At 39.4% G+C, this 27,352-nt stretch overlaps 2 protein-coding genes across 7 annotated transcripts in view; both read right to left on the minus strand.

Moving 5' to 3' along the window:
- Positions 1 to 1,262: 1,262 nt before the first annotated feature.
- On the minus strand, positions 1,263 to 17,666 carry LOC137291690 (uncharacterized). The gene is made up of 4 exons (XM_067823127.1): positions 17,547 to 17,666; positions 12,085 to 12,220; positions 8,451 to 8,500; positions 1,263 to 5,915 (listed from the first exon to the last, which is right to left on the minus strand). The coding sequence occupies exons 2-4, from the start codon at positions 12,186 to 12,188 to the stop codon at positions 4,114 to 4,116; spliced, it is 1,956 nt and encodes a 651-aa protein (XP_067679228.1). The 5' UTR covers positions 12,189 to 12,220; positions 17,547 to 17,666; the 3' UTR covers positions 1,263 to 4,113.
- A 5,415-nt stretch (positions 17,667 to 23,081) lies between these two features.
- The window catches only part of LOC137291696 (nephrin-like), a 213,970-nt gene continuing 209,699 nt past the window's right edge, over positions 23,082 to 27,352 (minus strand). For 5 of the 6 annotated variants that reach the window (XM_067823184.1, XM_067823148.1, XM_067823175.1 and 2 more), the window contains one exon: positions 23,082 to 27,121. In XM_067823184.1, coding sequence (XP_067679285.1) covers positions 27,000 to 27,121 — 122 coding nt within the window. In that variant the 3' untranslated portion in view covers positions 23,082 to 26,999. The remainder of the gene's footprint in view (positions 27,122 to 27,352) is intronic. The other variant, XM_067823166.1, reaches the window with a different exon arrangement.

Raw genomic sequence — 27,352 nt, forward strand, 5'->3', positions numbered from 1 at the left:
CATCCTGGAAGCAGACGTGAAGCTAACACAGAAACACATCTAGAGTGACTAAAACCAAAGTCCCTCTGCAATATTGGCCAAGAATATTCAGGTCTGAGTCTCATTAAATTAGAAGCAAAATCAGAAAGAACTAAATAGCAGTAGAAGCACCACAGCAACCAGATATGTTTAGGAGCTTGGAGAGGTCTTGAGAAGTACTTACATGGTTTGTGCTTTAGTCTGGGTTGTTTTGTACCAATTTCCCAACGTTCAACACACAGCTCACACAATCTGCCCCGTCATGCCACCCAAGCAACGTATCTCTACAAAGGTCCCTGGGTAGAATAGGCCTTCAGCAACTCATACTTGCCATAAAAGGCGACTAACGGGATCGGGTGGTCAGGCTTGCTGACTTGGTTGACACGTCATGGGCTCCCAATTGCGCAGATGGATGTTCATGCCGTTGATCACTGGATTGTCTGGTCCAGACTCAATTATTTACAGACCGCCACTATATAGATGGAATATTGCTGAGTGCGGTGTAAAACTAAACTCACACATTCACCCAGTCCTGGTTTGTCATCAGCGATAGCCTAAATCTGCAACTCTCATTTGGACTGAAACAGATGTTTCCCCTTCCTAATTGCAGGTGACAAGCCCACTGAAGGTATGAATGTTCTGTTTCATTGGCCTGTCCCCAACACATAACTGCCCAAGACTTCCACACCACAGGACCACACAAATTGTACTCTTACTTTTCAGCCTACTCCACCATCTCATCTATCATACAATACTGGTTTATATCTATTTCACTACATTTTTTTCAAAACAGTGTTCAAAAGTTGAGTGCTATAAGGTTTCAAGGATACATTAAACACTCCATACACAAAACTGGACAGTGACTCTGTGTTCATGAGGAGTGAATACCAAGACATACCTCACACAGAACACACTCAGGAACTAACCCACACTGTTAGTCCACTGTGCAGTATCTGGACAAGAAGCCAGAGACAACTCTGTCCGGACCAGGCACACCCAGTCAGTTCAGGCCTGGGTCACTAACTAATAAATCATCGCAAGTAGCAAAATCTGGTAAAATTTACATATTGATTGAAGTAAGAAGCTTAAAAGAAGAGTACTGATAAAGAGGTGATGATCAGGATCCCCTCTTCTCATCACCAACATACTGTCACCATCGCCAACACATGCAACTAACCTTAAACACTGAGGTACTTCTGTGGATTCATTCTGTTAAAGACAACAACACAACGAAGAAGTTTTTTTGGAATGTTCTTTTTGCTATTGTACACAAGAGTATATCTACAAATTATCTGGAAATTATATAAATGTTGGAGCTTGTACACAATGTTGAACATTACACAAATGATGCAATCTGTTAGAGATCTGACAAAATGAACACATGAACCAAATATAACTATATATAAGTCCTTAATAACTGACTTCATCAAATTTATGTGCATTATGTATAGAAAGAATTATCTTTCATGTCAAATGAAACACTTTCATTTCACTGGCCAATGACTCTGTGTCAAACCTACCTGGAGAGTGACAACTGGAAAGATATTCCCAACTGTTGTGATAACTACTGAGAAGTTGTACCACTAACAATCGTATGACATCATAATATGTACCATGTACCATGCACCACACGGAGTTCAAAAACCATTTGTTTTGCTGTTTGAATTTAACATGTACACATTTATTATACTGACCTTCACTGTTTTATCTAAACTTCTGCTTTATCTAAATTTATACATTGTACATTGCATCATTTGAACACTGAACCTAAACATAAACAACCACTTCATAACAGTCTTAAGCTTGTCAGAATATTTTAGACACCATTTTATTTACATGTCATGTAGTCGCGAGTGAGCTTATCGATCTTCAAAATAACATAATTTAACATGGCGGTAAGATAAATATGTTGTAAACTTCTTCCTCAGGTACTACAGTCAGATGTGTGCCTTCCTGAAGCAGAGTCATCCCTTGCCTACTGGCTGACGTCACACTGCCACAAAGATGGCTACAGGAGACTCTATTACTCTTGAGAGAAGCATACAACTTATAATATTATTTACATTCCGTCAGTAAACAAACATCTTAAAATAGCAGTAAAATGCACACGAGGCAATAACATCAGGTGTAAAAATGTTGCGCACACCTACAGTAAATGAGCTGGGTCATGGCTGACCAGGGTCATCTGCAGCTCTGTGCAGCGACATTCACGTGTTCTCATATTGACTAGGCAATGTTCCAGCACCTGGTCCCATGGCAGGTACATATCTGTCGTGAGGATCCTTATGGCTGACCTTTAACCGATTTGTCATTTGTATTGTCATCATGAGTATCACAATAAGTTGCACTGATTCCAGAGGACAGATTAGTCAACGGTTGCAGCATCTAAAGTTTGTCAAGATGCCAGACAGCATTTTTCATACTTTCAAACACTGTCACTAGTGTTCCCCCTAGGCACATTTAGGAGGGTGCACCGTGCCCTTTTTATTTTGTGCCCTGCCCTTTTTCGCCTCAATCGCAGTTGTTTAATATGATGAATGTGTATTTTGAAGATTTGAAATGCTTTTTTCAAATTCTAATCTCAAAATACAAACTGAGAAGGGTAAAAATGAACTTTAAAATTGAAATTAGAAGACAATTTGATTTCTTATACATTTTGTTGTTTTTTCAATAATCCTCACCAACATGCCCTTTGAAGTTTTGAAGTGCCCTTCTCCATGAATTTACCCATCCTCGATATCTCCAGGGTCTACGTTCCGAAAAGTCTCCACTATACCCTGGACGCATCTACGGGTCGGCCCGATAATTTTATTAACTCCCTTTGCTGACTCCGCTTTCTCACAGTAGCCAATCAGAATGGTTGCCGTTATAACCGAACTTGCCAGTGTCAACAAAGGTAGCAGTTGCAACTGCGAAGGTTTGCTTGCCGTACAACTCACAATTTGAGGAAATCATACATGCAACTTTATAGGTCCGAAACCTTTTTTAAAACATATGCAAGAAATCCATCTAATACTTTCAGAGTACGCATTGCTTGTTTGCCAAGTTTAATCGGTTAGAGAATTTAAAAAGCGAAAGAGAGTTGTGATTGGTTCGCTCAACTTCCCAGCGTAGACACCTGATTGGATAAAAAGCCAGCCAAGGGAGGTAATAAATTTATCGGGTTGAGCCGTAGATGCATCCAGGGTATAGTGGAGACTTTTCAGAACGTAGACCCTGGAGATATCGAGGATGGAATTTATCATGCCCTTTCTGAACCCTAGGGGGAACACTAGTCACAGTGACTTTTCATACCTGTTACTGACAAAACTGTGCAGTGCAGTCAAGTCTGACCAACCAGTGTCACCAAGATCAGTCTTACAAACATGTATACGTTTAATTCAGCAGCCATGGTGACTTCAGAAAGCATCCCAAAAAACAATCACAGCATTCCTACATGCCAGGTGTAAAACTATACCAAAGTTTCACACTCCATCACTCCGAAACAGTTAATGTTGACACCAACCAAACCATTTCCCAGTCTGTAAACCTTTCAGTAAATTCAATATTTAAAAACCTTTGAAATCTTATAAAAACTAAAAAACATTGTGTCCCAAGCAGTTTCTGGGCGCTCCAGACTTCACAGTATGAACATAACAGCCTAAAACAACCTGCAATCACAGTAAAGTCATAAAATTAAACTAAAAGGCAACAAAATATCACATGAAGATTCAATCCATAACAATGCTCCAAGCCTCCACCAACAACAGTCACTCTTTACATGCCTTAAGTCTCCATGCAGAACAGTCACCCTTCACTTGCCTCTAAACAACATTCTGTACAGTTATCCTTCATCTGCCTCAAGTCTCCACACATAACAGTCACCCTTCATCTGCCTCAAGCCTCCATGCAGAAAAGTCACACACACAGAGTCACATTAAACTGCTAAAAAAAAAAATTAAAGATCTTGCTGTTCTGCAACCCATGCTTGTTATTTATGCTGCTGGCCTCGTGATTTTCTGTTCCATGGGTGATTATTTACAGACAACCGCCATACAGCTGGAATATTGCGGAATGCGGCATCAGAATCAACTGCTCCAATACAGTCAGACCAAGTCACCCTTCATCTGCTCTCAGTTTCCAAATAGGACTCTCACAGTTATCACACTCCATGGCTTTTTTCAGCAGAAGGATCCACTCCTTTGGATCCATCCGAATAACCCGAGGTCTCTTCTCTGAGACGCCTGTCAACCTGAATGCATCAGGGCCACAGCGTTTGTAAAAGACAATCCCTGAGAAAATGTTTCTGCACCTAACTTCCACAACATATGTCTGGCATACCACTGATGTACAGTGGAATCTGATGTGCACCTCACCTGCTATCTCCTCCCTTGTTAACACACTCCCATCACTCCTCAGCCATAACATGTCTTCCTGGACACATTTCAGGATCTCAGCATGCAGTTCTGACCTCTCCTCGGGCATCAGAGTAACACCCTTTGCTATATTATAACCTGTTTTGTAGCCCTGGCTCAGAACCCCATCTGCAGGAGATGATCCCATTATTCCAGGTCCTGAGGGCACTTCACTCTTAGCATTCTCAACACCTTCTCTGTCATTCCCATTTCCTTGAGAAGAGTCACGGTTGGTAGAAACTCCAGATTGTGCATAGGTGGAAGTTAATATTTTTTTAGCATTTGAGTCCTGAGGTGATACAGAAACATCTTGAGTCTGCTTAGTTGCATTTGGTGTTAAATTTGAATCTGTAGAGTCCCTGGTGTTTGGCATTTTTACGTTGTCACATGTTGTACAGTACTTGTCTAACTCTCCTTTCACATTTCCAGAAACAGAATGCAATCCCTGTAAAGTAGAGTTGTGTGTATTCAGCGCAAACCCACCATCTGAAACATTAGGAGTTGCCACACGAGCACTTCCACAGTCACATGTGTTCATTGTACCAACAGACACACTGGCTGAAGTCAGCTGAGAGCTGGAATCAACTTCATCTTTGTCCTCTTCGGTTCCTGCTTTCAAACCTTGTCCTTTCTTTTTCTTCTTCTTATTCTTCTTTGAACTTTTACTTTTTTCCACCATCACCACTATTTTCTCTTCTTCAATGCCACAAAAGAACGAACCTCCATTCTTGAGTTTGGTAAAGGAAGTTAAGTACTCCAAGAGATGCAGCTTCTCCTTCAACCTGAAGGCTATCCTGTAGGCCAGCGACTTGTCTGCCAAGTTTGGGTGATCATGAAGATCCTTTACAAGGTCCTTTTCAAAAAGTCTCTTGAGTTGAATGTCTCGACTCTCGTAGAGATCCACCCTTTCACCTTCAACAAACTCACAGTCATCCACTGGCTCATCTGGGAAACAAGGCTGAAGGTTACTCTTCCATAACAGTCTGGAGATCTCCCTGGCCTTTGGTCTTTCTTTGCTTCCATCCCATGTGACGAGGGTATTGAAGTCTTTGGTTGATACTGATGATGATCCTTTCACACTGACAATGATGTAGTCCAGGAAAAGTGTGTTATTATGTGTCTTCCCATGTTTATCTACATTAATCTGCTGCTCCATATACCAGCGACGATCATAGTTTTCAACATACATTGTGTCATCTTCTACCATTCTGCTCAGTTCTTCACCAACCTTTTGATCAAAGTCATCAAGAGATGGACCTTTTTCCACTGACTTTTCTGTGACATGGATGATTAAGACACCACCTCTCATGTTACGTAAACTGCAGACCTTCCTCAGGAACTCATCCTTGAAGATTTTTACCTCCTCCCTACTTGCATCGTAGCCTCTGCTGCTCTTGCTGAACACACTGTACTGGGCATGCATCTGGAGGACAATCTTCTCCCCGTGAAATCGTGATTCTAGCATCTCAGGCATATGCTTATTGCAATAACTGCAGTCCATGTCTGAAAACAATCATTAGTGTTCACATACAGAGCACTGACATCATAACTGTTAACATGCAGAACAATAACATGACGGTTCACATACAGAGTACTGACATCATGACTGTTCACATACAGAGCAATGTCATCACACTTGTTTAATATATGGAGCAATGGCATCAGAATGACATCATGACAGTTCACATACCGAACAATAACATACAGAACAATGACAACACGAGTGAGTTGGTTCAGTTTTGCACCACACTGACCACACTCAAGTCAGTGAACCTGACCCTCCAATCCCCACATTGCCTTTTACAACAAGCATGGGTTATTAAGGATGAATTCTAACCCAAACCACACGATTGATCACATACAGAACAATAACATACAGAAACAAGGAATCATAGTTGGGGAGGAAACATGAGGAAGAATTAGAGTCTCAAATAAGATGACGTGGGTAGTGCTGGAGTGTGGGGCAGGCGTGGCTAAGAAAAATGGATGTGGCATGGGTGGGACATCAAAGGTAGAAACATCAAAGTGGGTGGGATAGGATAAGAACATAACATTGCAGTGGATGGACGAGGAGTGGTTGAGATAGGATGAACCTGGGTTGATCAAGATTGGATGAAGAAACATCAGTCTAAGTAAACTTAGACTCAGTACTTTTTGTTACACTCCACCACTGAGCCTAACAAAACCTTATGGGAGGTCACGTCAGGTAATCTTTGAGATTGACCAATCAGAAAACAGCTTACCAAGTGGACATTTGCACATACGTTTTGAACTTTTTTACCTCGAAAAAGTTCGTACCTGAACGATTCCGAATACTATTTAGCATACGATCACTTCCATGTGATGCACACGGCGTACATACAACCATGACAAAGGTGTGTAAACAGGCTGAAAATGGTGTTTTTGGCAATATTCAAGGATGTCATCTTGAATATTAGGTAATGGTAACCATGTCAACAGAAACCCTAAAGTGTATATACTGCAGGTCAAATAATTGTGTTATACTAGGACTTTTGTTTGTGAAGAGATCGGTGTCAGTGACCTAAATATTTTGAAAGTCCCTCTGATCCCTAAATGGTAGCCGTTGTCTGACTGGTTAAATCTATTTAACTTTCTCGCGTTTGATTGGATGGTCATTGGTCACTCAAAGGTTACCTGACGCAACCTTCTACTAGGTTTTGTTAGATTCAGTGGTGGAGTGGAAACAAAATACACTGAGACTAAGTTTACTTAGACTGAAGAAACATTGGAGTGAGTGGAGCTGGAATTGAGAACTTTAGAGTGGGGACATTGGAGTGGGAGCACATGATTGGATGTAGAAAGACTGAAGTAGGTGGATCAAGACTAGATGAAGAAACATTGGAGTGAATGGAGCAGGAATTGAGGAAGAAAGATTGGAGTGTGTGAAGCAGGATTGGACGAAGAAACATTGGAGTGGGTGGAGCAGAATTGGATGAAGAAACATTGGAGTGGGTGGAGCAGGATTGGATGAAGAAAGACTGAAGTGGGTGGAGCAGGATTGGATAAGGAAACATTGGAGTGGGTGGGGCAGGATTGGATAAGGAAACATTGGAGTGGGTGGGGCAGGATTGAACGAAGAAAAACTGAAGTGGGTGGAGCAGGATTGGATGAAGAAAGATTGGAGTGGGTGGAGCAGGATTGGATGAAGAAACATTGGAGTGGGTGGAGCTGGAATTGAGAAAGAAAGATTGGAGTGGGTGGAGCAGGATTGGATGAAGAAACATTGGAGTGGGTGGAGCAGGATTGGATGAAGAAAGATTGGAGTGGGTAGGTCAGGATTGGATGAAGAAACATTGGAGTGGGTGGAGCAGCATTGGAAGATGCACATAAAAAAGAAGCTGTTACATGACTGAAGAGGAAACACGGAAGGGTGCCAAGACTGAGGTGCATAATTGAGATCATCATTTGGTACATCAGAAGCTGGTCTTCCAAGGTGGACTCTTGTGTTCTTCCTCAGTAGTGATCACGACCACTCAATCCCAAGAGCTCCAGATAAGATTTAGCTCTCTGTACCCACTGTACTTTTTTGGAGTGGGTATTATGAATGTTGAGTAGGTATTTCATTTTCTGCCACCCACTGCTTTCAAATATATGGGTATTCCAGTGATTTTACTCCCTTAAGTATGTCACTGAGTAAGTTTACTAAGCTTGTATGTACTGTCTTACGTCAAATCTAAGCAAAAGCAACTTAAACACAATGGAAATGGTTTCATAAAAAATCATTCATCCTGTACTGACAGTACAACTTTAGTTCTATACTAACACTACAGCTTGACAGAAATCCTGCAAACGATGCTCATAAATACATTCTGTATCTATATGTTTGAATGAATCTTTTTGCATATCTAACATTTTTTATGTGTAATTGGTACGCAACAATAATTTTTTAATGTATATCTGGAAACTTTCTATGTCACAATATGTGTATTTTCACTGAAGAGCTTATCTGGGTCTCTGAATCTGATCCCTGAGTGTTGAAATAATCTCAAAGAAGAACTTCAATGGTATCATACTCACACAGCCAAGACGTGTCCAGGAACACCTCCTCATCAGGTGGGTCAGACGGGCTGGCAACACAAAAAATCACAATGTCAGAACACCTTACCTCCATTAGGAACTTATAAAGGAAGGTGAATTTATACATGTTAATTTCTGTGGAATAAGGAACACAATATTTCTGAGTATTTCCTTACTCCATTATCAAGTGAATGAAAACTAGGAAACAGATAGCTATATATCTACAAGGAGACCCTGGATATCTGGACACATCTGTTTTGGTGAAAATCATCCACATGACTGAAATCCAGATATCTGGATTTCTGTCATCCTGACTTCGGTGTTTAAACAGTAGCCAGCATGCATATCTTGTGTATCATCACTTCCAAAATAGCATGGTCATTTTGATTTGTCAATTACAATTCACTCAGTATTGGACATGCTTACTAATCACCACCAATACCCTGCTGATTGGTCATTAATCCGGATTAGCAGATCTCGTCTTGTGTCAGGACACATGGGACTCTCACATTTCACTACAGATGATCACCTGAAGATCAAAGCTTCATGCGGATAAGCGAATCAGTTTTGTGTCAATGTAGCCGTTTTGTTCATAAAATTTACCGTCTGGAAATGGCAACTAAATATCTGTTATAGATGGTCACTTTTATAATGTAAGACATTGTCTTTTACATGAGAACTGACCTGAAGGCGAGGTGTCTGGGTATTAATGTAGATTCGAAACACTAAGGTTGATAAGGAATCAGAGGTTTACACTTAACAAGGGAAGCCAGTAGCTAACTGCTGACTGCTGTTAACAATGGACAACTGGAAGCCAGAAGCAAATCTATTTCTATATGCCATACAAACATTTTCATTGACAATTATAACAAATATTTGGAAGACACTCTTTTAAGTCTACCACAAGTTTAAAATCTCTCAAACTAAGTAGACGCAAACAAGAGGATTTCCAGTCTTACTTCAACAACTTGTGTTCATAAAAAGGTATGTCTGTCATCCAAGTTTTTGTGACATGACGCTAACGGTACAGCAATAGTCTCCTCTAAGGTTTATCAGCAAAATCACTAGACAAATTATAAACATAATAAAGAGTCCAGAGCTGTGCTGCTTGCCTCATTACTGGGACCAGAGGCGCAGAACACCTCCGTCCAGTACTTAACCCTCTCCAGGGGCTCCTCATCAGATAAAGAATCACGTTTAAGAGTCTGATCTTTGAGTTCAACTCTCTCAACCTACTGACTCCAGTATACATCCGTGATCTCAGTTTACAACCCCTGAAGAGCACTGAGACATAACACCTTGTGAGGGCTAGATATTCCACTAACTAGAAAAGAGAATTTTAGTGATAGAGCTTTTTGTTAAGGAGGACCCAGTCTGTGGATTAACTTGTCACCAAACATTCAGAATGTTGACTTAGACTTCACGAATGTTTTGAAAAGTCACTTCGCATACAAAACATATTTCATGAAAAATGTATTACACCCTTCATTCTTTTTTTATTTTATCCTAATTGATATACAAAACAATTGATTTAGGGATTTATTATTTTTTTCATGCTTGTACTCTTTACTATTTTTACCGGTTCATTCATAGTTTTGATTGTCAATTGCACAATTGATACGACACCCCTTGATTGTGACGTGAGTTGTCAAATGTTTCTAAATTTGTTCATATGCAATTTTTTGTTGTTTTTATCTGTAAAATACCTGTATGATGATTTGAGGACCAAATTAAAAGGCCGAGTTAGGGACCTATGAAGATCCGGGGTAGAATAGGGCTTCATCAACCCATGCTCGCCATAAAAGGCGACTAACTTGTCATATGAGGCAACTAACGGGATCCGGTGGTCAGGCTCGCTGACTTGGTTGACACATGTCATCGGTTCCCAATTGTGCAGATTGATGCTCATGTTGTTGGGTCACTGGATTGTCTGGTCCAGACTCGATTATTTACAGACCGCCACCATATCCCTAGAATATTGCTGAGTGTGGCATAAAACTAAACTCACTCACTCACTCTGAATTAGGAAAAACATAGTTATTCTAATATTTGTTAAAACTATCTTTTTTAATGCCCCAAACCACTTTACTTTCATTTCTTTAAGTGTTTAAGGCTCACACAATACATGTCAATGAGATGACAACTGAGATGTCCAAACTTCTGGGCATCAGTGGGACCAGGGTCTCTATATGCTCATGTGCTAAAACTGACATTAGCTTGCCCAATGTATGTCAGGACAGTTCACTTAATACTTGTATTTACACACTACTAAGAACCTTTTTTCTCCTTTAAACTTTTATTTTGAGGTAAATACTGGTATCAATCACACAATACAACTACATGAAATGAGAATGACAAGAAGACAAGAATTTGTGAAAAATATCGACCCTGTTGACTCTGTTTGACATTTCAGCCGCACTAGTAATAGTATAATAACCCTGGACTTCGTGTATCAATGTTAGGATGGCTGGCAATTGTTTCTGTGTATGTACAAAGATACTCTTTTTCAAAATCAAGACAATTATGTTTATTGGTTAATAATTTCTTTCTGGAAAACCAGTGAGAATCCTTTCTTTATTAAAATTAATTTCTTTTTGAGCTTTCACTTTCAGCCAACCTTCCAGTTTAGTTCACAGTGGCCGTACAATATCACATTCCCAAAATAAATGTTACAACGTATCTGTTTTGCAGGAACTAAGAACTCAGTTACACTCTTTAAAAACATTCCCACAGCCCCAGATATCCACATGTCTTCTATTTGTCTCAGAAGCTGCAGGGCAAGCAAAAGACATGAAAAAAGCCTTGCTCTGCTAGAGTATTTCAAACGTATCAATTCAACTGAAATTTTGTTTTCAAAAGTTTCAAACCTAAAATATAATTCTTACATTATTTAGTAAAAAACACAGAATACTAAACTGGATAATACAAATCTTTATATATGAAATAAGTAAAATAGCAAGTGAGATACCCAAACTATTATGCCTTGGTTGATATGAGCAACATGAAGAATCCTATAAAAACATTCAAACTTCACAAATATCAAAGTAATTGATTCAGGTGACCTTTTGAATTCTTCACCAAGGGGTCCACAAGAGTGTTGCAAAGGTTTATGCTATAAACTATGAGTAAGTGAGCGAGTTTAGTGTTACATCACACTCAGCAATATTCAAGCTAAGGGCAGTAGTCAGTAAATAATCAAGTCTGGACCAGGCAATCCAGTGATCAACAGCATGAGTGTCGATAAACGTAATTGGGATACGATGACATCTGTCAACCAAGTCAGTGAGCCTAACCACCCGAACCCATTAGTCACCTCTTACAACAAGCATAGTCGCCTTTAGTGGCAAGTATGGGTTGCTGAAGACCTATTCTACCCTAGATCTCCACAGGTGTATTTCATAGTTAAGAAAACAAAAAAGATGGCACTGAAAATTTGAGACTATCCAGTCCAGTACAGCAGCTGAATATTCCATGACTGAATACACTCACATTATCTTAATCATAATTTAATTCTTAATATTGACATCAGGGATTTTTTCAAGGTGCCATAGATGTACAGTCCATGGAATCTTGTCCACATCATTACTGAAGAGGGAGCACTCAAAACACCATAATGATATCAAAAACGTCTTACTCTTGGGAATCTGAAGATGCTTCTCGTTGTCGTTTGCTGTCCTTGTGGTCCGTGACACTGTCTGGTAGTGGTCGTTTTGTGCCAGTAGATGGCGCTTCACACATGGTTTGGAGTCAACAGCATCACGGTAGTGTGCCTAGGAAACGAGCAAATTAGACCCAGCTTACACAGGACTAGAAGACACAAAGAAGTCAAATACAGACAATTTAAAACCAAAATGGGACACTGTACTGTCAGCACAATACCACTAACCTTCAGTTTAATGAGAGCAACTACATATAATTTCAGATATTCGTAAAGGAATATGGCTCTTCCCATGTTTGTGGTACCTTGGATGTTTCTGCATTTTGACTATGTTTACAAACATTTCTGAACACAGAAATGGACTAGGGATATATATTAGGTCTGCAAAAAATAACTGGTTTACCTGTATTTACTGGTTCAGGCATGAAAACGGTATGTAGTTCCAATACACTTACTGAAAAGCAGTATTATTTAATGAATTTGGGCAACTTCTTTACAATAACACTCGGAAATCTTTGGATATTTCCTGTTTTTAAATTGTTCTGTTGCTTGTTTCATTTGTGCCAAATATCATAGACATTTTCATTTTGTCAGGCATCATTAAAAGTTTTCATTAAATTTTAACAAGCACAGTGATTTTGTTGTTCTTTTGTCTCATATATCAAGCATTAAGTTGATTATAAGTAGACTTTTGTTAAAAAATAAATTTCTTACAAAATGTCGCAATACATATTGCAAATATATCTTTCCATATACTTCTGAATCACAATATATCAAAATATGAAAATTCTCTGCAATACCAACCCCTTGTATACATATATATAATGATCCAATCTGCTCTACCAAATGTTCAGATCAAGTACCAGAGTGGGACACCAATTCCAGAGATTTCAAAGTGACTCAGTGTCTTTCTTAAAAACTATAAGTTCAGCTATATTTACTCATTATCTCCAAGAGTTTCAAATACTTTTGCATATTCTCCAAACATTATCTGGTGAAGGTCCATTAAGTTTGTTCAGTCTGAAACTATATGCCCTATAGTGAAGAACATCCAAATTCAACAATGTATGTACGAATAACACTTTCATTACGTTAGTATCTCTAGAGAATAATTATGGATATCAAGTTTCCACTTTTTTGACAGGCATTTCAGAAGTTGTAAAAACGAAGGAAAACCAAGTTCTATGGATAGTCAACTTTATGCAATGAGTATGACAGTTTGGTGTAACTGTCATACTCACAGTTTGGTGTAGACCCGTGAAGGTCCCGGGGAAGAATAGGCCTTCAGCAACCCATGCTTGCCATAAAAGGCGACTCAGCTTGTCGTAAGAGGCGACTAACGGGATCGGGTGGTCAGACTGGCTGACTTGGTTGACGCATGTGATCGGTTCCCAATTGCGCAGATCGATGCTCATGTTGTTGATCACTGGATTGTCTGGTCCAGACTCGATTATTTACAGACCGCCGCCATATAGCTGTAATATTGCTGAGTGCGGCGTAAAACTAAACTCACTAACTCAGTTTGGTGTAGGTACCAAGACTGTTATCGAGCAGGTGATATCAACTTGCCTGACAAAGTTACTTGTGCCAACACTGAAACGTCACACTCATTCCAAATAAGAAGTTGCCTATCCATAGAACTTGGGTTTTCCTTCAAATTCTCACTTGCAATGATTGATACAAAATAACATTGACAGGGTTCAAAACTGTATCTCAGTCTAAGGGAGGTAACTCTCATGCCTTACTAATACCAATAGCACTTCAAGAGCAGCTACTGACTGACACTCACTATTACCTACATCACTTACCTACATCAAGAGCAGTTATGGCCATAAGTTATTTCACTGATTGATATGACCTCTGCCCATAGCTACTCTCATTTGTGGGAATTAACAATTGTGAGACTCCCAGTTGTGAGGCAGTGGAGTAGATAATCAGCATAGAAAACATATCTTACTTCCCATCACACGGAATGAATTAACCCTAGCTCATCTGGGTTTAGCTACGTAACTGAGCCCTGAGAACAGAAAAGATATTTTATTATAAAAATTCACATACTGAGACATAGAGAACAAACAACATATTGATGCATTTTAAAACACTGAACAAAGTCCAGTTTTGATAAATTTTATAACTTTCAGGTCAAGTGGTGAATAATCACATTTCACTTGATAAACAAATTTTTCAATATTAGGATGTTTACAGAAATATTAATATTGGGAAAGAAATTGATGTCTAGGGGCATTTAGTGTTAGACAGTAAAATAATGTGGAGTCACCACAGACAGATGAAGAATATCTGTTACATCTTGCAATACTGTAACAGTGTCATTTTTCAATGGGCAGCCCGTGGTTTTCTGCTCTAAATTTAGCTAACCCAAGTCTAGAGTCATAAGTATTTAATTGTAACAAATAAGGTTCTGGCAAAGCGAATACTTATACCTTACATGGTAATAACCTTTAACTGCTTAAACTGATCAGTGAGACTGAATTGTACATTAGCTTTAAGCAAAAAACAATGCTAGATATATAATACAATTCAGTATCCTGTAGGGTACAATCCCCTTGACACTTGATAACAATGGAAAGTTAAAATCAGCGTTTGAAGAATATATATTGTACACAAAATTATGGGAAATGGTAATTGATTTAGGAGATAAACATCATGTGTTGGCCAATTTCCGGGTGTTATTGAGTATTTGAAGCACGGGAATGCATTTGGAACCGACGGCGTCAGCCAGAGGTTTCAAATGAAATATTCCCGTGCTTCAAATACTCAATAACACCCGGAAATTGGCCAACACATGATGTTTATCGACATTGTAAACAAAAAAGTAAACCAAAGGGGTTTTACTGTCTGCACTCGTTTACATCGAGTATGAGTACAGCAGTAAAGTGTCATCAGCTGGCCGTTTCAGCTGGTTCCCATGGTAACGTCTGGAGTTGCTCATTTGTGACGTCATTCTAACTTTACGTCACAATATGATTTGAATTACGTCACCACTGTTGATGACACAACAAAACAATTGTTTACGTGTAAATACGCAGTGAATAGTCTTCCAGTTTCCGGGAATCTAATACCATTTGATCATGTTTTTCAACCAATCAGATTACAGAACACAGTGACTTTTGGTTTACAATTATCATTAAAACATAACATTTGATTGCAATAACTGTTTTAATGTATAAATGTATCTAAAAACCTTTGACTGCTCCTTTCAATCACCATTATATGGCAGATCTTCAACAACTAGCAATATCGACCTTCCTGCTCCATATCCTTGGATTGGGAAAGGCAGGGCCATGGGCCATTTTGCAGATTAGAATGAAAAATAGCCCATTAAAATTTGTAAGTTTACTATTGATACAAGGGCAGTGCCCCATTCTAAATTCAGGAAAAGGATAATAATCCTGAAAATGGCCCATTGTCAAAGTTTCCTTTCACAATCCCTGCATCTCTCTGATAATCTATTTCATTATAATTATTGAAAACAATAAATGCTCTTCAATGATCAATGTCTTTTTAATTAATTATCTCATTAATGAACTATACCTCCTGTGGGTACTCTTCAGCAACTGGGCTGTCCCAACTTTCATTGTAGGGATGTGGATGCACCACCTATGTGCACCGAACCTTTAAATATTGTGTCTCACAACTTTGAGTTCTTGCATATGGGATCACCAGTCCCATTCATTCCTGGCCATTAAGTAACCAACTGAAGTGTAATACTCTACTGGCTAGCGACCAGTTATCACCATTTTATTAATTTTAAGCTGTTTTAACAATTTGCTCCAAAATTTAACAGAATGAAATAAAATTTGTCTTGGTAATAGATCAGTTATTCACCGATGTTTTCTGCTTTTTACCGTTGCCGACCGTGTTTCTGCGAAACACCGTCAACAGGAACCACGGTAAGGTATATTGTGCTTTCCAAACTACTAACAAGGCCAATTATTGTCATTTCTAAATTGTTTATGTTATTCACCTAATTTGACATAAACTTGGTAATTAAACTATTGTGTTTCAAACCATTACATATTGAAGAAATTTCATAATTGGAATTTGTTTTGAAAAAAAGAAATTTAAAAGAACAAAATGCGCTCTCACTGTGAATGCTGACGGATGCTGATATAAGCTGATGGTAATATGGAGATGTCTCGGCGGAGTTAACTTATGAAAGTTGACATTTCGAGTAGTAGTTTGCAATTTCGCAATGTTTGTTTTATCGGGGGAAAAACGTTAACATAAAGGTGAAAATTGAGTTATATTCATCAGCATGGTATCTGTCGAGTCCATAAAAAAAGATGGAAATTTTGGTCAATTCAAAGTTAAGTGATTGAATGTTTGCATTATGGGTGTGTTCAGACAATTAAAATCTGCACTTTTTATGGACTGAATTGTCAAGTCATAGATTCACAATACAGCCTGGATGATTCATTCAATTCTCATCGTTTATGAAATTTCATGTCAACACGCTAATGGTCATGTGACATATCCCGACGTGTTTGGGTCTCGTCTTCCAAGGGATTCATATTTGTAACGTCTACAATGTTAAATACTCACTCAGAAAACAAACTCTTGTAACCTATCGTTTTTTGGGATGTGTCAGTGTGTGAAATGTTACGGATGTCCAAGTAAAACTGTCTGCGCAAGCGCTACAGCCAGGTGTTGGTGATAATTGGAACACGGTTATAACTGGTCCCAAGCCAGTACACCTGTACAGTATTTTTCAGGACCCTCAGGATTAATTATTAGTGGTCCACTGAAATCCACAGGTGTCGTCAGATCAGAGCTGACAGGTCACATATCAGTAAAATGTGTCTGGAAGTAGTAGCAAGTGTAGCTCCTTAGAAATTTATGGCTGGGTTTGGGTGTGTGTGTGTGGTGGGGAGGTGAGAGGGTTGGGGGATGGGGTGACATGATAAATCATACACGTTATAATACACAGCACAGGTGATCATCGTGACAGACATTATGTCTAATGCAGTATAGAATGGACGGAAATAATACCATGCTAAAACTTTGGTTGGGGTGGTTGGGACGGGTAGTTGAGGACAGGTCTCCGCTTTACCTAGGAAATAACAAGTTCGCTTGTATTAATCTGAGACGACGGGTGAGAGTGAACACGTGACAGGTCACGGTCAAGACACATATGATCAGTGACAAGCCTTGATTTATCGGACAGACTATCTCAGACCTGTCTTGAAACTACACATATTACTGCGTATATATTTCAAACGACTCAACGATCAATAGCGAGATTAGAAATGAAGTAAAACATACTGTAAAATGGATGACATGCATGATAGGCAGGCAGAATCCACCGCTCGAGACGGCAAAGGTACTCTACCCCTGATTGTTGCAGGCGGAGAAAATCGGCCCTCGGTTGGTCATTTTAGTTGTACCGGTACATGTCTGAATGGAAATGAAACACTTACATTTGTTCGATTGCGTTCGTTGGCAAAATGTTGGACAATTTCAATCTACACAACAATGATCATGTCTTGTTACGACCCAACTTCACGTCATATCCGTGTCCCAGACTTCTAAATATGGCGGAAGAGTTCACGTGGGTTATTTTTAGATACAGGGGTTTCGACCCGTTTTGACCTGAATAAGGTTAGGTTACCCTCTTCTTTAGCAGACTTTGCATTTTGTAGCTTTAGCCTTCCAACATACTCTAATATCCCGTAATGCTGTTTATATATTGACAAACATTCTTGATAAACACAGCGATTCCTCGAACCCCTTGCACGACATACATGCACGTGCCAACTGGTACAAGCTCGTATGGTACTATGCATTTTTCTACACAGGGGACATAACTTGGGAAGGTATGAAAATGGTTGCTGCAAGTCTCTGGGTAGCCTGGTGCTTATTAGCAGCTTTCGCTTGTCACGCCGGAGACCGGGGTTTGGTTCCACTCATCGGTGTTGTGTGAAACCTATTGCTTGTGTCCGGCGCCGTGATGTTGTTGGAATATTGCTGATGTTCCGAACACCCCGACCCTGTGCAAATATTCCATGTGGTCTTTTCGACTTCAGTATTTTCAGTTTACAAAATAACCATATAAATAGGCCTCTGCCTGGCACTGGAATTGTTCCTTGTGCTACAAATATCTACTCTACATTACTCTGAACAGTATACGTTTGGTCATTTTATGAACACAATACCCATTCAACATCTCTGCTGAACGGAAAGAAATATATTCCATATATCTGAATACGAACTAATTTAAGTGGAAGCACATTTAAAACATTCATGGGTTTTGAGACCCAAGTGACTGAAATGACCAGCCATTTCATATACTATATATACACACCATTACTAGATCGTGCCTGTCTGTTTTAGTGCCTTACTTACCTCCTGTATTGCAACTTTCATGAGTCTCGCACTCATGTACACAAGTGTACTCCACGTACTGCTCAGATGATCAGAAACATGACCAGTAGAAATCACCTTCAGATTATTTGTGTTTACAGATTTGGGAGTTAAGGTATGAGTGCCCTTGCAGACTTCCTCATTGGTTCTTTCACCTTAGGCGGAGGAGACTGGTGCTTGAGTGTCTGCAATGCCTGTGCATTCCAACATCTCGTCATCAGAGGACTTGGAGGTGCTTAGAGTTGGTTCATTGACATCCTGCTCTTCCTCATCCTCTGATGCACTAACCGCTGCTGTTACATCTTTCTGACACCCTTATATGAACGTTCCTTCAGTTCTGTTCTACTGACAATATTGTCTGATACATCTCTATCTACAAGTCATACTCTGTAGAAGTGATCTTGAATTTTGTATGTACCTTTGACCTGAAGGTTTTGTAGGTACAACGTGGCATGAGGGTCATATCTTTCCGGGCGTAATTCAGCAAAGAAACAGTTGACTCCATGCCCTATAGTCACAGATATGCAGACATCCTAACATTATCTGGCACCACTGTCGTTATCTCTTTGTTCAAAGTTGCCTGAAATGCTGCACAGGTCAACGTCTTCCTCAACAGCGCACAGCATTCTTATTATGCCGAACTGCTCGATATTTTAACATGCAATCGAACGCGGCAAGCTGTTGCACTCACCTGCGTTCCACTGCACCCAGTTTGGCTGTTTGAAGGTGACTGGGCAGATTGTTGTCAGCACATATAGACTGTGAACGTATGTCCAAGCAAGTTGTCTCTGAACGTGCCATTGATGGTCCACTTGAGTGCCAACGAAATAGTTTTCGTGAAACTGTAATTGTTGCAGTTTCTCTTAGTGGGTCTCCTTTCACGAAACAACCTTCACTGAGGTTAACCTTAACTCCCATTCTTTAACACTGCACTAAGGTTAACCATAACTCCCATTCTTTAACACTGCACTAAGGTTAACCTTAACTCCCATTCTTTAACACTGCACTAAGGTTAATCTTAACTCCCATTCTTTAACACTGCACTAAGGTTAATCTTAACTCCCATTCTTTAACACTGCACTAAGGTTAACCTTAACTCCCATTCTTTAACACTGCACTAAGGTTAATCTTAACTCCCATTCTTTAACACTGCACTAAGGTTAACCATAACTCCCATTCTTTAACACTGCACTAAGGTTAATCTTAACTCCCATTCTTTAACACTGCACTAAGGTTAACCTTAACTCCCATTCTTTAACACTGCACTAAGGTTAACCTTAACACCCATTCTTTAACACTGCACTGAGGTTAACCTTTACTCCCATTCTTTAACATTGCACAAAGGTTAACCTTAACCCCAATTCTTTAACATTGCACTAAGGTTAACCTAGTGGCCTACCATCACCTTAGTGCTTTGTGAAAGGAGGCCATGCTGCGATAGGCGATCACTCTTCCCTGACCATCTTGTTCTTGGGACAGAACCGCGTCGAGCCGATGTAGCCTGTCATCAGTCTCAACAATGAAAGGTTTGATAAAGCCCAGCATACCAACTCAGACAATTGTCGTCCCATGCAGACCTGTTGCTCCTCCATGGAATACAACCCTGAATCCTGCCGCCAGGTGTGGCCATGTTACGTGGCTCTTCTCACAGCTTATACTTTAAGTAATGAAAACACAACGATTTCTCATGGTCTGTTCCGTTTATATTTAGCTATAGTCAGTGTTGGGCGGCACATGGAACATATATATGAGAAAATATAAGCTTACGTAGTTATGAAAATCGCAAATGATTACATGTACATCCCCAGTTCGTTTGTTTCCAATGCTGTGATTTTGACCACTGACTGGAAGTGGAAGTGCAGAATCCTTCTAGGGTTATGCTTCACCTGATCTGAGTGAGTGTGAGTGAGTTAGGTGTGCGCCACACTCGGCAATATTCTAGCAAAACTGCGGTGGTCTATAAATAATTGAGTCTGGATCAGACAATCTTGTGATCAACAGCATGAGCATCGATCTGTGCAACTGGGAACCGATGACATGTGTCAACCAAGTGAACGAGCCTGACCACCCGGTCCCGTTAGTCGCCTCTTATGACAAGAATAGTCACCTTTTATGGCAGGCATGAGTAGCTGAGGGCCTATTCTACCCCGAACCTTCACTGGTACATCTGATCCCAGTGGGGAGTTATGGAGGTGGTAGCTGTTTTTTGGCGTGCTGTGTCACGTGAAGACTTGAACACAATGTCGCATGCACGGAGTTCACATAAAGAGCTGTTACGGACCTTGTCTTCAAAGACTACGGTACAGTGGCCAACAATGAGAATAGATTTTGGCGGGCTAAAGTAACAAAATGTGCTAAGTGCTGAGGAATAACATGACAAAACATATATTTGGTGTGTGCCCGATTTTGAGGGCCAATATTCCGAAAAAATCCAAGATGGCGTCCAAGATGACTTACAAACATCAAGGATTTCCAATTCTAACACGACGTGACCTTTCCTGGATTGATTAAAACAGAAAACCTTTGCACAGTACTATAGGGAGCATCATGATAAAACATATTTTCAGGATATGCACAGGTCTTGAGCCTGTTTTCCCTAAAATCCATGACGACCGTCAAAACTCAAAGAGTAGATGACGTCTACCCAGAAAGGTCGCCAAATATAAACATATCTTCATTTGTTGCAATATGCAGTCTAAGTAAACTTGGTCTCAGTATTATTCGCTACAGTCCTTTTCTGAGCAGTGTAACGAATTCAACCCAGACCAAGCTTGCTTAGACTGTAGCAATATGTGAGATGCTTTCCACATATCCAGGCATGGTGCGCACCCCATGCTTGAAGTGAATGCTTATGCATGAAAGGATGTACCTTTAGTCTATCCCCTGCATACAGTAACGATTATTACGAGGTGTCAAGTCTGTATGGTAACCGACAGGAGACCAGGTTTGACAGTCATTGCTCATGTGGAAATTACCACATTCTAATTTGATACGGGTTGTTGGGTAGCCAAGTGGTCTAAGCCTTCGCTCGTCCCGCCGAAGACCCGGGTTCGATTCCCCACATGGGTACAATGTGTTGAGCTCATTTCTGGTGTCCACCGCCATGGTATTGCTAAAATATTGCTGAAATGGCGTAAAACTAAAGGTTACTCACTCTAATTTCATACCATTGAAGTGATTACAACTAACACAATTCTGTAAATCGTAAGGTAGAAAAGGAAAGGAGTGAGAGGTTGTCTCATTGACTGAACGGAGACACTGATCGTAACACACCATTAATGAAAATAACTGCTCTATGTGGACAGTTCAAGAATGGGTGCTGAACGGATTCGTCGTAGGGTACGTTTTTTGTTTAGTAATATCATTTTGGCTAGGATATTGTGATTCTGTTTTTTGCTAGGGTACGTTGGGTTCGTGACTGGATTTTGTCTTAAGGGTACGCATCTGTATACCCGTACCGACAACGTTCCCTTCGAAATTAGGCATTTGCCAAAAGGTCAGCAGGTTGTGAATGGAATAATAATTTTCTAAATCCATTCACGGTATTTAACCCTGGTTTTAAAATATGTTCAACTCGAAATGGAAGATCCCCTACCATTTTATTGAAAACGTTTAACGTTTGTCTAACATTTTGTTGTATATTGATAAGAATGGGCGCAAAAAATACATACTTAATGTAACTGCAGAGGATACATACTTTCTTGTCAGATATGTTTACCTCAACATGTAACCTGCAAAGCCACTTGAAGACCACAATAGATGGCTTCTATAATGTTGTTCAGCTCTGATAAGTATGTTTGTCTACAAAAGGAGAAAATACCCCTCACATGGTATATCCATGGAAAACACTGTAATTCCTTTGTCAGTAACTTGGTCATTAGCATCTGCGATGGAGACTGGAGCCTAACATGTCCATCAAATAGCATGACTGACCTTTGAGGCATCTAAACAGTTGGGATCATCATGCCCTGTGACTTGGTACATCTCATGCAATAGTGGCTGAATTGCTGGACTTGGTAATGACATCAATCACAAGGTTGTCAGGTCCAGATCTGATTATCTAGACAACTGTAGTACTGACGCAATATTACTGAAGGTGCCTGTAAACAAAGCATTTTAACAATAACACAAATTAAAAGGTGGAAAGCTAAAAGGTGGCATGACCCGGCTCTGTGGTTCACTATACATGTCCCCAGTGAAATTGTTCCAATGTAGTCAGTTAATGGAACCAGCACCTGTATGGTCTATACAAGCTCTGAAGACCCAAAACTAGCATCCTCCTCAGAGTCCTGGCTCTATGAGACCCATGAAGATCCAGGGTAGAATATGTCTTCAGCAACTAATACTTGCCACAATTGGCAACTATGATTGTCATAGGAGGCAACAAATTGAGTGATCAGGCTCACTGATGTTGTGGACACATGTCATCGGCTCGAAATCGTGCAGATTGATGCTCATGCTTGATCACCGGATTGTCTAGTCCAGACTATTTGCAGACCGCTGCCATATCACTAAAATATTGCTGAGTGCAGTGTAAAACTAAACTCACTCGCTCATAGGTCTACAACAAAAAGCACAACAGACTCTATAAATACTAGACAATCAAAATATACTTTATTACTGATACAATTGTTATGATACACATCAGTAATTAATGCAGGTAGGTAGAAGCCAGTGATCCATGTGTGACTAGATGTGTTTGGTGTGGTTGCAGGCCAGCCTTACAGAGGCTGCAGAAACAGAGGCCCAGACATAAGGTGGGTCAATTCCCCTGATGAAAATATCGAAATCTCTTTCAGCAATTTTAGAATGAAAATGAGTTCTACCATAGTGAATTCATTTCTATGTCAAGGTGCAGTTCAAAGGCTCCAGTATAAAAAACCCCAAACAATATCAAATTCAGCAGTTATTTCTGCTCCAAGATGATGTCATAATTTGCCTTTTGTTTGATTGATATGGACACAAACAATAACCCCTGACCCCCCTAAGTAAACAAACCAGTTCCTTTGAGACAGATGTATTGGTTAGCAGAATAACAGAACCTCTGTTAAAAGATAGCTTTCTGAGCATGTTTATAAACACATGCTGTTACATGACCACTCACTGGGATGGTGGTATTGTATACAGAAATGACACTGATGTATACAGAAGTGGTATACAGAAGTAAAGGCAATTGTGACTGATATATTGGATCTCCTGTACAAAGTTGAAAATCATGCATTCTCTCACACATTCAATGTACATTGTTTGATGCACGGCTACATTTGTACATTAAATACACAGTTAAATACAGGTATGTACACTATAGACACAGGACATCACACAGGGAAGGTATTGAAGGCTAACCTCTGCTACCTAACCATGTAACAAATGAAGACAATGTCTACACTTTCAGAAACAACTGATATATTAAACTTTCATTGCTAAGAATTCTCTCTAAAATGTGAAGTCCTCCTTACAATGGAACTTCTGTGTGTGGACCTGTTAACCTTAGAAATACATCACAATTATTGGCTACCACAGCCAAGCTTTGCTCATATTTCAATGGCCATTTTTCTGAGTTAAAGCATTCAGTCTTCATAGAAAACACACTATATCTACAGGCAACACTGCCAAGAAGACATGAGTACTTATATACAACTGGTACAAGTACCACAGTTATATGAAGCTTGTTATGGCAAGAATGTAAGACACTGAAACTATTTCGTGACAGGTGAACACTTTAAACAAGCAGTAAACGCTGTCTTTTCCACGTGAATGCCCTAACCCCAAGGTACCCTTGCCCTTTCCAGGGTCTGTGAAAGCTTTGACCTCCAAGAGCCTTTGCCTTTTTTCAAGAACAATGAGAGCTCAACACCTCAAGCTACCTTTGCCTTTTCCAGGAACGGTGAATGCTCTCACTAAAAGGTACCCTTGCATATTTCAGGAACAGTGAAAGCTGTAATCTCAAGGTGCCCTTCCCTTTTTCAGGAACAATGAAACCTCTAACGTCAAGGTACCCTTGCCTATTCAAGGAACAGTGAATGCTTTCACGCCAAGGTACCCTTGCCTTTTCATGGTACACCTGCCTTTTTCAGAAATAATGAATGCTGGAACCCTAAGGTACCCTTGCCTTTTCCAGAAATATTCAGTGAATGCTATAACTCCAGGGTACCCTTGCTTTCTCATGGTACCCCTGCCTTTCCCAGAAATACATAGTAATTGCTCTATCTCCAGGGTACCCTTGTCTTCTCATGGTACCCCTGCCTTTTCCAGAAACATACAGTGAATGCTCTAACCCCAGGGTACCACTGCCCTCTCATGGTACCCCAGCCTTTTTCAGAAATGGTGAATGCTCTAACCTCAGGGTACCCTTGCCTTCTCATGGTACACCTGCGTCTTTCACAATATATAACAGCTTCAACCTGATTGTCACTCTTATGATCCAGTGTGTTTCTTGGTTTTTTTCAACCACATAAGTTTTCTCTCCTTTTCCAGAAGATCCTACACAGAGTTCAAAGGAAAAAGAAGTGTGAACCCAAAAAATACTGTGTCCATTTAAAAGACAACCTCCTCTTAGTTCCTCATAGACAACTGTGTTAGACAATGTCAAAAGAAATATGCGAAAAACTATGATCTGGCTCATTGTCCTCATTTTCTTCATTCGATATTAAGCATTTTAAGTATAGCTGTGATGATTTACAAAGAAATATCATATAAGTACGTGAGAAGTTTCAACCATGGTAAAGTTGGATATGTAACAACATGGGAACAAAATATGACATTGGTGGAAAATATGCTTACAGAATTTATAATAGCATTCAAAACAATGTCCTTCATTAAAACTAAAGTCTAAGAAATTCAATATCTACAATAATTTTTTTTTTATAGAAACACAAACGAAAAATTTATGAATATTTCTGACAAAAATTCATCATATCAGTGTCACAACAGGAGAATGAGCTGTGTGTAGAGTGATATAAAAATAACATATGTTACACTCTGCAGATATATACAGGAAGTCTGTCTCACCACTACACCACTAAACAACAGACACTGTGCACTCTAAAACACAAATTACAAACTTCAGCTAATAGAATTTGATAATAAATAGTATATTTTTGTTAAATGGAATATGTTATTTCTCATTTGTTTTGAAAACCTTTTCTAGGTTCTTCATCCAATGCACATAACTACCAATAATGTGCAACATGCTCCCTAGGATTTTTAAAGCTTTTCATCTCAACACAACATATGACAATATAAATAAAATTCCACATTCATCCAAGCATGTGTTCACACAGTTTCAAGTGAAATCTACAAAGAATAAATGTCGATAGCACCATTATTGATGAGCTGTGTCCGACCGGCCAATCAAACATGAAATATGTGTCATTACGGATCACAATGTTTCAATGAATCAGTTTCACAATGGCACATTGATGACTTGAACAAAATCCCATGTTTAACTCATTCTTGTCAACAGATTTTCTTCAAGATGTGATATAAACAAATGGAGACTACTATACTAATTATAACATTCATAAAACACAACAATCATATGACCACCAACTGTCTTGTGTCAGCTTGGAAGAATGTCAATATCACTTCATGACTTAGTTGCACAAGTTATCGTTCTACTGCATCTCATGACAAGAGTTGCTTCCCTTTGACCAAGTCTTGCACCAGTCAGCCCTTGATTGGTGCGTGCATAGTATACAACTCTGCAACACTCAGCACTTACCAGCATTGCAGTCAATAATGAAATAACAAAGCTATGAATCTGAGATGAAAATTCAAATATTGCACATAAACATAACTGTTGTAAATTCAATTTAAAATAACACTAACACTCTCTAGATCCCATATATAGCTTTGAATTTCATTTAAGATTGCTAGTTTAGCAGTTGTAAAGTACAAAAGCACTCAGTAAGCCACAAATCTGTGGAATTATGCATAGATGGTGAATCAAGGATTCAGTTTGTATCACTCAATGTCCTTGAACTTTGACCAGTATCATGTTCATCGTCCACTAGTTGGCCAACCTGTGCTGTCATCTGTACCTTGTTATCAAGTCTACATGAATGAAACTTTCAGAAAAATACCAACAAAACTTAACATTAACATATTTCCTTTTTCTTCCATAAATTCAAACAAATGAAATTCCAAACATCATGTCAAATAGAACTTCATCAAAAGTGTTTTTCAATGTTTGTATTAAGAAGATCCTTGATATAAGAAAGAACCTTATAAATTGGTTAATATATGAATAAGTTTCAGTCCAATGCCTCCTTACACATATCTACATGAAATGAAAGAATTTGTCTATAAACATCATTAACAGCAATTCTTCACATCAGCAAGGTTCTGGCAGCTGTCGATAATACTTCATTATACAGCTTCAACAATATCTCTACTTAAACTGGTATTACTCTAGCCTTTCAGATTTCTACAGATCTTGTCCTGAAGATATGGTGAAGTAAAGCAGGATATATTTGTTTCTTTGCATCCTGTAGGGCCGATGCTGGCAGCTACACTAGATGTCCCCGCATCTCATTACCATTCTGCATCGTACGTGGGGAGGGGGACCTCATGGGGGGGCCATCATAGTTGAGGTTGGCCACAATGTTCGGAGATAGCACATCAACATTACCTGTAAAATGATGAAAACTTAGTCTTATTTAGCAGTTCACTGAAAACTGAAAACAAGTGTAGGCAGATACAACTGCTCCAGAATAAGACACACTCACAGTCTGGGTATATACATTTCCGCATGCTTCTGATAACTCACTATGTATACTGAGGCATTAAAATACATTCTCAGAGACACAATTCTGAACAACCGTAAATGTTTTACTCTCAGTGATATATAATGCATGAGAAG

The sequence above is a fragment of the Haliotis asinina genome, chromosome 1 (assembly GCF_037392515.1).
Source record: "Haliotis asinina isolate JCU_RB_2024 chromosome 1, JCU_Hal_asi_v2, whole genome shotgun sequence".
In the NCBI taxonomy this organism is placed as follows: domain Eukaryota; kingdom Metazoa; phylum Mollusca; class Gastropoda; order Lepetellida; family Haliotidae; genus Haliotis; species Haliotis asinina.

Bases quoted from the DNA above. Each gene is read 5' to 3' on its own strand.
- LOC137291690 (XM_067823127.1), bottom strand. From the start codon at position 12,188: ATGTGTGAAGCGCCATCTACTGGCACAAAACGACCACTACCAGACAGT. The intron at 8,501-12,084 runs GTAAGACGTTTT...TTGTGTTGCCAG, and splicing joins GCATCTTCAGATTCCCAAGA to CCCGTCTGACCCACCTGATG. The intron at 5,916-8,450 runs GTGAGTATGATA...GATTGTTTTCAG, and splicing joins CCTGGACACGTCTTGGCTGT to ACATGGACTGCAGTTATTGC.